Source organism: Colobus angolensis, unplaced genomic scaffold, assembly GCF_000951035.1.
Source record: "Colobus angolensis palliatus isolate OR3802 unplaced genomic scaffold, Cang.pa_1.0 Scaffold374, whole genome shotgun sequence".
In the NCBI taxonomy this organism is placed as follows: domain Eukaryota; kingdom Metazoa; phylum Chordata; class Mammalia; order Primates; family Cercopithecidae; genus Colobus; species Colobus angolensis.
The window spans coordinates 2,110,969-2,122,614 of record NW_012117088.1 but is presented as its reverse complement, the minus strand read 5'-3'; the positions used below and the strand labels follow the sequence as shown (position 1 = coordinate 2,122,614).

General features: G+C 37.7%; 1 protein-coding gene across 6 annotated transcripts in view; it reads left to right on the top strand.

Annotated features, from left to right (window-relative positions):
• The window catches only part of SLAIN1 (SLAIN motif family, member 1), a 64,493-nt gene extending 55,497 nt beyond the window's left edge, over positions 1–8,996 (top strand). For all 6 annotated transcript variants that reach the window (XM_011953842.1, XM_011953841.1, XM_011953845.1 and 3 more), the window contains 2 exons: positions 5,620–5,902; positions 7,910–8,996. In XM_011953842.1, coding sequence (XP_011809232.1) covers positions 5,620–5,902; positions 7,910–7,985 — 359 coding nt within the window. In that variant the 3' untranslated portion in view covers positions 7,986–8,996. The remainder of the gene's footprint in view (positions 1–5,619; positions 5,903–7,909) is intronic.
• Positions 8,997–11,646: the final 2,650 nt, after the last annotated feature.

The following is an 11,646-nucleotide window of genomic DNA, read 5'->3' as shown; positions in this document are numbered from 1 at the left end:
GAAATCCCGTCTCTACAAAAAATACAAAAATTAGCCAGGCGTGGTGGCCAGTGTCTGTAGTGCTAGCTACTTGGAAGGCCAAGGTAGGAGGATCACCTGAACCCAGGAGCTGCAGTGAGCTGAGATTTCACCACTGCACTCCAGCCTGGGCAACAGATAGAATGAGACCCTGTCTTGGAGAAAGAAAAAAAAGAATCAATAGTGTAAGTGTAGGATGAGAGAAATACAGTTTTGGGAATAGCAAATATGGTAACAATTAGGAATTTTTGTTGACTCCAACTCAGTGTGTATTAATAGCAGATTTGAGTGCCAGAAAAGTGTATGTAACCCAAAATAGAATGTACACTGCAAAGAATGTTCAGTTATGATTGAAGTTTCCCCAAAATGATGGGAAATATCAAAAGGATACAGGAACCAAGTTGAAGGAATCTCCTAATGGCCAAATATGGGACAGTTTGAGCCACAGAATAAATAATTATAGTAATGGATTATAACTGATGGAATAAAATAAATATGCATGGATTCATACTTAATTGGATAAATAGAAAGAGGGGTACATCTTCTTTGTAGTAGATTCCAATTCATGCATGTAAAAGAAATGAGGAAATTATAAAAATCATCATTTCTAAGTCAAGCATAATACTGAGAGAAAGCCCCCAAGAAGAAGAATAACGTGTAGGAGAAAGAGGATTCTCGTAACTTTTGTTTCAAATCTTAAGATTATGCTCTCATTTCCTTTCATTTCTGAGCATTCTAAGCCACTGTTATTTATGCATTCTAAATTCTTATCATGACAATTTCTAGTTCTGGGCCATTTTGCCTTCAGGAAAGAACAGAGGTAGGATAGAGAGTTGGAAAGGCTGCAAGTATAGAAGGAGGAACACAGTTGTAGTCAAAGACCCAGTTTTGGGTCTTTTCTTAATAATAAACTTTCTGGAAAGTTAAGTATTCTTTATCAGTTTCGTTTTCTCATTTGTAAAATTAGGATTATGCCTATTAATTTTAACTAGTTTCTCTTATGTGTGTTTTTTTTAAATCGAGGGTAGTTATATATGTTATATGTAGGAGAGATAGTAGGATTGTATTCCTGAATAAACTGTTCTGGAATTTCATTGACTCTGTAGATCAATTTTTGGAAGATCTTAACAATATTAAGTCTTTGCATCCATTAATGTGGAATAGTCCTTCGTTGACTTAGGTCTTTAATATCAGTGAAGTTTTGTAGCTTTCTATATAGAGGTTTTGTGTTTCTTTAGTTAAATTAATTTCTAGGTATTGTGATTTTTATTAAGTAGTGTTTTTGTAAATAGTATTTCCTCAGGTTTCTTTCAGTTTCTACTAGTTTGCTAGTATTTTGAATAGAATTGATTTTTGTGTTTTGATATTGAATCCAGCAACTTTGCTAAATTAATATCTTCTAATAGTTACCCAATATAATGAGTGCATATGATCACCAAAACATGTTCAAGAAGGTTCATGAAACCCCACATTAGAAATAACCTAGCTTTCTGTCATCAAGGGAATAATCACATTTATACAATGGAATACTGCTTAGTAACACAGCAGCACAGGTGAATCTCACAGACAAAGTATCTAGTGAAAGAAGCCAGATTAAAAGGTTAACATACTAGTAAGTCTGTTCCTAGGAATGTCCTCAAAATAGGAAAAAACAGTCTGTTGTGATAAAAGTGGGAATAACACTTACCTTTGGAGGAAGTTTGACTAGGAAGAGGCATGAGAGAGCCTTATAAGGTGCTGGTGATGCTTTTTATCTTGATAGGAGGAGTGGTTACATGAACATGTTCACTTTGAACATTCACTGAGCTTAGACTTAAGATGTATGTACTTTATGTATATTATTATTCAAGAAGAAATTGAGCCAAATTCATGTATTGAAGGTTTTTAAAAAATTAACATTTTTTAAAGCAGTTTTCAGCTTATAGAAAAATTGAACAGGAAGTACAGAAAATTCCCATATAATCCCTCACCCTCTGTATCGTCTTAGTTTTCCCTATTATTAACATCTTGTGTTAGTGTAGTAGACTTGTTACAGTTGCTGAATGAGTATATTAAAAAATTGCATGGTTAAAAACTAGCAAATTAAGGCATTACAGAATTGGTTAGAAAGAATCTTAGAGATGATTTGTCAACCAAGAGAACTTTGCTGTGTCACGAAGCTAAATGGGAATACACCTAAGGGAGGATCTTATATAGACCTTATTTTTTATAAAGTTTTTTTTACTACTATACACATATATCGGCATTTTTTTTTCTCATATCAATAGTTTTTGGGGTATAGCTGGTTTTTGGTTACATGGATGAGTTCTTTAGTGGTGATTTCTGAGATTTTGATGCACCTGTTACCGAAGCAGTGTACACTGTACCCAGTGTGTAGTTTTTATCCCTCAGCACCCTTCAAACTTCCCCACAAGTCCCCAGAGTCCATTATCTCCTTCTTATGCCCTTGCATCCTCATAGCTAAGCTCCCACTGACACGTGAGAACATACAATATTTACTTTTCCATTTCTGAGTTATTTGACTTAGAATAATGGCCTCTAGCTCCATCCAAGTTGCTGCAAAATATTACTTTGTTTCTTTTTATGGGTGAGTAGTATTCCTTGATGTATATATATCACATTTTCTTTATCCACCCATTGGTTGATGGGCACTTAGGTTGGTTCCATATCTAAGCCATTGCAAGTGGTGCTGCTATAAATGTGTCTTTTTTTTCAAATAATGACATCTTTTCCTTTGGGTAGATACCCAGGGGTGGGATTGCTGGATCAAATGGTAATTCTACTTTTAGTTCTTTAAGGAATCTTCATACTGTTTTCCATAGTGGTTCTACTAATTTACACTCCCATCAGCAGTGTAAAAGTGTTCCCTTTTGCCATGTCCACACCAACATCTATTGTTTTTGACTTTTTAATTATGGCCATTCTTGCAGGGTAAGGTGGTATCTCATTGTGGTTTTAATTTGCATTTCCCTAATCATTAGTGATGTTGAGCATTTTTTCATTTGTCTGTTGGCTGTGTGAATGTCTTCTTTTGAGAAATGTCTGTTCATATCCTTTGCCCACTTTTTGATGGGATTACTTTTTTTTTTTCTTGCTGATTTATTTGAGCTCCTTGTAGATTCTGGCTATTAGTCCTTTGTCAGATGCATAGTTTGCAGATATTTTTTTCTACTCTGTGAGTTGTCTGTTTACTCACTGATTATTTATTTTGGTGTGCAGAAGCTTTTTAGTTTAATTAGGTACCGTTTATTTATTTTTGTTTGAGTTGCCTTTGCTTTTGGGATTTTAGTCATGATTTCTTTGTCTAAGCCAATGTCCAAAAGAATTTTTCCAATATTATCTTCTAGAATTTTTATGGTTTCAGGTCTTAGATTTAAGTCTTTGATCCATTTTGAGTGGATTTTTGTATAAGGTGAGAGATGAGGATTCAGTTTCATTCTTCTACATGTGACTTGCCAGTTTTCCCAGCACTGTTTACTGAATAGGGTGTCCTTTCCCCAATTTATGTTTTTGTATGTTTTGTTGAAGATCAGTTGGCTGTAAGTATTAGGGTATATTTCTGGATTCTCTATTGTTTGGTCTGTATGCCTATTTTTATAGCAGTACCATGCTGTTTTGGTAACTGTAGCCTTGTAGTATAATTTGAAGTTGGTTAATGTGGTGCCTCCAGATGTGTTCTTTTTGCTTAGTCTTGCTTTGGCTGTGTGGGCTGTTTTTTGGTTCCATATTAATTTTAGGATTGTTTTTTCTAGTTCTGTGAAGAATGATGGTGGTATTTTGTTAGAATTGCATTGAATTTGTAGATTGCTTTGGGCAGTATGGTCATTTTACAATATTGATTCTTCCAATTCATGAGCATGGGATGTGTTTTTGTTTGTGTCATTTGTGATTTCTTTCAACAGTGTTTTGTAGTTTTCCTTGTAGAGATTTTTCACCTCCTTGGTTAAGTATATTTCTAAGTATTTTATTTTGTATTTTACAGATATGGTAAAAGGGATTGAATTCCTGATTTAATTTTCAGCTTGGTTGTTGTTGGTATACAGCAGTGCTACTGATGTGTGTACATTGATTTTGTATCCTGAGACTTTATCGAATCCATTTATCAGATCTAGGAGCTTTCTGGATGAGTCTTCAGGGTTTTCTAGATATACAATCATATCATTGGCAAACAGTGACAGTTTGACATCCTCTTTTCCAATTTCGATGCCCTTTATTTCCTTCTCTCCCATAAGTACTCTGGCTAGGACTTCCTGTGTTATGTTGACTAGAAATGGCGAAAGTGGACATCCTTGTGAAGGATGTTTCGTTCCAGTTCTCAGGGGGAATGCTTTCGGCTTTTGCCCATTCGATGTGATGTTGACTATGGGTTTGTCATATATCGCTTTTATTACTTTGAAGTAAGTCCCTTCTATGCCTATTTTGTTTTTATCATAAAGGGATGCTGGATTTTATCAGATGCTTTTTTTGTATCTATTGAGATGATCATATAGTTTTTGTTTTTAATTCTGTTTATGTGATGTATCACATTTACTGATTTGCCTATGTTAAACCATTTCTGTGTCCCTGGGATGAAACCTGCCTGATCATGATGTGTTATCTTTTTGATAACACATGTATCAGTATTTCTGTGTATAGATTTTGCCTTGTATACTTGCGCAAATTTTTTTAAGGAAAAACTAAATTTAAGGAAATATTTTCAAGAGATGATAAATAAAACCATAGACACTTTTTTGGGGTTTTTCCCCCTTATATTTATTTCAAAAAAGTATAAATCATATATTTTATGATTAAGTAAATTCAGCTGTTTTAGAAAACAGGGTATGTCCATGTTTAACCATGTTGCAAGTACTAGGCAGCAAAGGCTTGGGTAGTTAGTAAGTAGGCAGAATCTGTGCATAAGTTTATTAAATTTGATTGTTTTCCTTGGAGAAAGGGATTAAAAAATTTAAAAACTTCTGCCTACCAGTTTGTTACCTTTTAATGTGAAATGGCACACAAAGTTGGGTCAGTATATAGATGAAATTTTTAAGGGTTCTTACCCAGAGAGTTCCCGGTTCCCTTCATTTTATAGGTTTTGCTACTATTATATATGTAATAATGCCCAGCAACTCAAAGAGAGATAAATGACATATGAATATTATTTAAGGAATATATCTGTAATAAACTGTTTGTACCTACAGATACCACCTCTGTCTTCTTTTCTATAATTACAACTATTAAAGTATCTCCTCATTTTATTTTCATGGAACCACCACCAAAGCAAGCATCAAGAAATCCTAATTTCTAGCAAGCAAGCAGGGAAGACTTTGTCTTGTAAGAACTCAGAGATCATCACATTTGTAAAGGAAAGGAGGCTGTGCTTAGAACTGGCTTCTGCATATAACCAGGCACTCCAAAATGTGGCTGATGGACAGACCAGGAGATCTGCGTCAAGGATTAGAATTTTCCATGACTCAGTGCCATCTGGAGCCTACATTCCATTTATCTCCTCCTGTGTATATTGTACTCTCAGGCATAACTGGCTCTTCTGAAAATAACACACATTTCCTGAGTTGGATAGTGGTAGAAGCTCGCTCACATGAATATCATTTTCTCTTCTAGTTCCATCACCAGGACAGCTTCAACACAGAGTCCACAGCGTGGGGCATTTCCCAGTGTCTATCCGACAACCTCTTAAAGCCACAGCCTATGTGAGTCCAACCGTTCAAGGCAGCAGTAACATGCCTTTATCAAACGGCTTACAGCTGTATTCCAACACAGGAATCCCCACACCGAACAAAGCTGCAGCTTCTGGGATAATGGGTCGCAGTGCGCTCCCAAGACCTTCGTTGGCAATAAATGGGAGTAACCTGCCTCGAAGCAAAATTGCACAACCTGTTAGAAGGTAAGAATCTTTATTTGCATAATTTCATTTGCAGTTTGGAACTAGAAACTGCTCCAGACACACGCTGACCTTTCCTTTGGCTCACTTTAACCTTAGTAAGTCACTACCCTTTATGGCCTGACTTGTGCTCTCCTCCCTTTGAAAAGTGATGGATATCCCTGTGTCGGTCAGGTCCCCTTCTCTCTGATGTCATTGTCTTCCCTTACTCCCTCATCACTATCACTCCTAACACTTTTGCTTTTACCAGATAAGCTCTGTCTCCAGAGCTTTTGTAGCTTTCTTCTCCCAAGTTATTTGCACGGCTTGCTCCGTGCCTCCTTCAGGTCTTTGCTCAGATGGCAGCTCTATCCAAAAATTGTAGGGAGGGGGGAGTTGACTCTTTGGTTCATTGCTGTGTGTCCCCAATGCCAAGAACTACGCCCAGTATGGGTAGGATCTCAAATATTGAATCAGTCATTTTTAATCAAAATATGGAAAAATGTGTCAGGCATATGTGCACATGCACGCCCTCCTCCCACACATTTATGGTTTGAAAAGCATCTTAATGACATTCACCTGGGGCTTTATCAGCTTATATTGATAACTTCAGTATGGTTCAGGTAGAAATTTTTTTTCCCCTTCAAAGTTTCAGAGTACTTCAAAGGACATTTTAGTCCAGCTCCTGGTCATGATGTACCCTCTTGAACTGAATATCATGGAGTGTCTTACATTAAAAATCCATAAAAGTGGTTTGAGGAAAGATTGGTAGATGAGGAAATAAAGACAGTAAATACAGACAGCTCTTTCAAGAAATTAGGATATGAAGGAGGAGAAGGAGGAAACATAGTAAAAGTTTGAAAGAGGTGGAACAAGCAATTTTCTCTGTCTTTATGCATTTATGGATATATAAATAGTTCTGTGTTTTGTTTAGAAGTAATGGATGCTCAGATCAACAACAAATTTCGAAAAACAGAAACTGTTGAAAAATAGAAAAGTAAAGACTGACCCATAATCCTACTACCAGATAGAAACAATTTTGGTACATGTTTATTTATTCAGTAAGTTTTGGCTTATTCTGCTTTGTAAATGCCGAGCTGCATCATCATGCTGATGGCTGACTAGAATCACAGTATTCGATGTATATGGTTATTATAGACCATACATTTATCCTTGAATTTGTGTCTCCAAACTAAACTCTTGGAAAGGTCACTGCTAGACAATATGAGATGGTCTATTTACCCAAACTTAAGCAAATACTAGGTATTATTCCTTTTAATTTTTTTAATTTAAATTTTTTATTTTATGTATTTTTTTAGAGACAAGGTCTTGGTCTTTTGCCCAGGCTGGAGTGCAGTGGTGTGGTCATAGCTTGTTGTAACCTCAAACTCCTGGGCTCAAGTGATCTTCCTGCCTTGCTAGGACTACAGTGCATGCCACCACTCCCAGATAATTTGAAAAGAAAAATTGTAGAGATAAAGGTCTTGCTGTGTTGCCCAAGCTGGTCTTGAATGCCTGGCCTCAAGTGTTTCTATTGCCTGGGCCTCCCAAAGTGTTGGGATTATAGGTGTGAGCCACTGCACTCAGCCGAAGGTTCTTTTTAAATGTTTTGCCAACATGATATGCAAATCTTCAATTACTAATAAGGTTTTGAAAATTTCTTCATATTCATTTGCTGTTTGTATTCAACAGAGTAACCATTTATGTTTTTAGGTCATTTTTCTAGCCAGGAGTCTATATTTTCTTATTTTAAAATATGTTTTATACATTAAGGGTATTGGCCCCTTTATTTATGTTGGAGATTTACTTGTACAAATACAACATGCATGACACTCTGCCATGAACTGGGGCTCTGGGAGATAAGCATGCAGTGAAGACCCATAAGTGTGAACCACAAGGTACACTTGAGATACTGTCAGTGGCTTCTCATTACTGCAGTGGAGGACCATAGATGGGAGAGTAGGTCAAAGTAAGTGATGTGACTCACAGGATTATTAACAATCTCTCTGTGTTTTTCTTGTCTCTTTTTAGTTTTCTTCAGCCTCCAAAGCCTCTGTCTTCACTCAGCACTCTGAGGGATGGAAATTGGAGAGATGGTTGCTACTGATGCAGTTTTATGTACCCTTGAAAAATGGGAAAGAAGTAAAAATGAGGGTTGTGTTACCTAGCTGGCTGGGTAGCAGTGGATGTTGGGATATTCTTTCCCTTTTGTGTTTTAAAATATTTACTGCATTGTTTCTCAATGGACCAGTCACCAGAGACTAATTATTGCACTTAAATATTTGCCTGAGATACTGCAACATTCTCAAACCCATGGTTGCAGTATTGTGACACTTAGATCTAGGAAGTTTTTGTAGAACTGCTCTGTACCTGAATACATTTTGAGAGAATTGAGATGTATCAATAATGCTTTGCCATATGAGTTTTTTAAAGTAACTTGTTCAATTTACTTACATGTTCTAAACATCTTTCCATTACATGTTCTGTATTTTAATACATTGCATATTGACAACTAGGTTCTATAATGTATGCTTTGAAATTTACTTTTTTATAGTTTACAGGAATTTTATTTTTTGTGCCTATTTCTTTTTACACCTATGTGAACCACTATGGAACAACTTAAATTTTGTGCCATAAAAATATTTTTGTGGTAAGGTACTATTTTTTTAGCTCTAGGGATATATCAGCAAAAACACATCATGCAATTTGAGAGACATAATTTTGTGTTGAATGAGCACAACATAATTTGAAGCATTGCAAGGAGATAGCCAGACAGCAGAATTAAATGGTCCTGTCTTTTTCATTGTTAATTTATTGTCATATATGGGTTTCATATTTGTAACGGCATCATGAGCTCATTGCACTTAATACCTGCAATGTTTGCTACTGTACCACAACTGATTTTCAATACTTTATTACAGAGGATGAAACTGTAATGTTTTATTAACAATGCTTCTGGAAATGAATGCATTTTAAAGCAAATAAATCTTTTTGATAGACCTTTTACAAAATCCATTTGCACTAATGAATGCTTTCTTATGGCATATAACTTAATATTTGTTACTGTGTACACTGCTGTTTTGGAATGTTCAGAAATAAAGACTCTATTTCAGCAATATCAGGTCATGCATGAATGTGCAGCATAAACAGTGTAACTACACACTTGTTTCACTACAATTGTGAAAATGGTTATCGTTACCCTGTTCTCGTGCAGGGCATTTATATCTCAAGCAGGTAGACTTAGAATATTCACATTCACATTCATAAAATTATTTTTCTTTTCCCAAATATTCCTGATAAGAAATGTGTGATTTTCTTACATCAGTTAGGTAGATTTACAGTGAGGTTTAGGTTCATTTAAAGAGGCCACTAAAACTCACGCAGCATGTTGCTGAGAAACACATTTACAGATGAACATTGTCAGTGGAGATTTTATTTTATTTTATAGGGGTTGAATTTGAAATACTTTCTCAGTGTCAGTAAAATAGCAAAGTGCTAGCCTTATTCTACATTATATGTGATAAATGTTGGAAAACTTTACTTGAAGGTACTGTGGGAAGTTTAGGCAAAGTTTTTATGTTAGGTTTTAAAATGGAGTTCTACCTATAGTCATTAGAGGTTTTTAGTTTTTTTAAAGTGTACCTTTGTATGTAATTCTGTCTAGAACTAAAAGGAATGTTTGTTTGAATAACTTGCACTTTAAGTGGAATGTGACCTAGAGGAGGTGAGATATGAAAAGGGAAGTAATATTTATTAAGCACCCCTTCAGTCAAAAGAACTGTGCAGGATGTTTTATATACATTTATCTAGGTCTAACTTTCACCTACTATTATCACCATTTTAAAGATGAAGACACAAGTCCCACAGAGGTGACTATTTGTCAGTTATTGCATCACTATAAAGGAATACCTGAGATTGGGTAATTTATAAAGAAAGGAGGTTTAATTGGCTCATGGTTCTGCAGGGTGTACAGGAAGCATGGTGCCAGCAGCTGCTTGGCTTCCGGTGAGGCCTCAGAAAGCTCATAGTCATGGTGGAAGGCAAAGGGGGAGCTGGTGCATCACATGGCGAGAATGACAGCAAGGGGTGGGGCGGGGTTTCCACACTTTTTAAAAAACAACCAGATTTGTGCGAACTCAGCGAGCGCTCACTTATCACCCAGGAGATGGCACTAAGCCATTTATGAGGGATCTGGCCCCGTGATCCAGTCACCTTCCACCAGGCCCCACCTCCAACATTGGGGGTCACATTTCAACATGAGATTTGGAGGGGACAGATATCCAAACCATATCATTGTGCCCTGGCCCCCAAGTCTCATGCCCTCCTTGGATTACAAAATGTAATCTTCTCTTGCCAACAGTTGCCCAAAATTTTAATTCATTCCAACAAGTCCAAAGTCCTGAGTCTCATCTGAGACTTACCTTCTTCCACCTATGAACCTGTATTATCAAAACAAGTTATTTACTTCCAAGATACAATGGTGGTACAGGCATTGGGCAAACATTTCCATTCCAAAAGGGAGAAATTGGCCAAAAGAAAGGGGCAACAGGCCACACATAAGTCTGAAACAGCATGGTAGTCATTAAATCTTAAAGCTCCAAAATAATTTCCTTTGACCCCATGTCCTCCATTCAGGACACACTGGTGCAAGGGGTGGCCTCCCAAGGCTTTGGACAGCTCTGCCTCTGTGATTTTGCTGGGTGCAGCTCATGTGGCTGCCCTCACAGGCTGGAGTTGAGTGCTTGCGGTTTTTTCAGGCTCAGGATGTAAACTGCCAGTGGCTTTACCATTCTGGGGTCTGAAGGTCAGCAACCCCCTTCCCACAGCTCCACTAGGCCATCCCCAGCGGCAGCTCTGCAGGGGGCCTCCAAATCCACATTTCCCCTTAGCACTACCCTGGTAGAGGCTGCTGTGAGGGCTCTGCCTCTGTGGCAGGCTTCTGCCTGGACACCCAGGCTTTCTGATGCATCTGCTGAAACTAGATAAAAGCTGCCAAGCCTCCTTCACTCTTGCATTCTGTGTATTTCCAGACTTAACACCATGTAGGAGCCACCAAGGCTTATGAATTGCCCTCTAAAGAGGAAGCCCAAGATGAGTTTGTGGCCCTTTGAGCCGAGGCAGGGGCCAGATTAGCTGGGATGCAGGGAACAATACCCTGAGGCTGCACCGTGCAGTGGGCCTGGCCTCTTAAACCATTCTTCCCCCATAGGGCTCCTGAGCCTGAGATGCAATGGAGTGCCTCAGAGATTTCTGAAATACCTTGGAGGCCTTTTCCCATTCTCTTGGATATTCGCATTTGGCTTTTTTTCCGTCATGCTAATCTCTCACATGGTTGCTCCACAGGCCACTTGGATTCCTTCTCTACCAGAGGGCCAGGTTGTGACTTTTCCAGTTTATTTTTTTGTTTTTTGTTTTTGTTTTTTCCCTAGACAGATCTTGCTCTGTTGCCCAGGCTAGAGTACAGTGCCATGATCTCAGCTCACTGTAACCTCCACCTACTAGGTTCAAGTTATTCTCCTGCCTTAGCTTCCAGAGTAGAGTAGCTGGGACTACAGACATGCACCACCACACCAGCTAATTTTTGTATTTTTAGTAGAGACTGGGTTTTGCCATGTTGGCCAGGCTATTCTCGAACTCCTGACCTCAGGTCGATCTGCCTACCTCAGCCTCCCAAAGTGCTGGGATTACAAGGTGTGAGCCACTGCTCCCAGCTGACTTTCCAAATTTTATGATCTGCCTCCCTTTTATATATTCTGACTTTTAAGTCA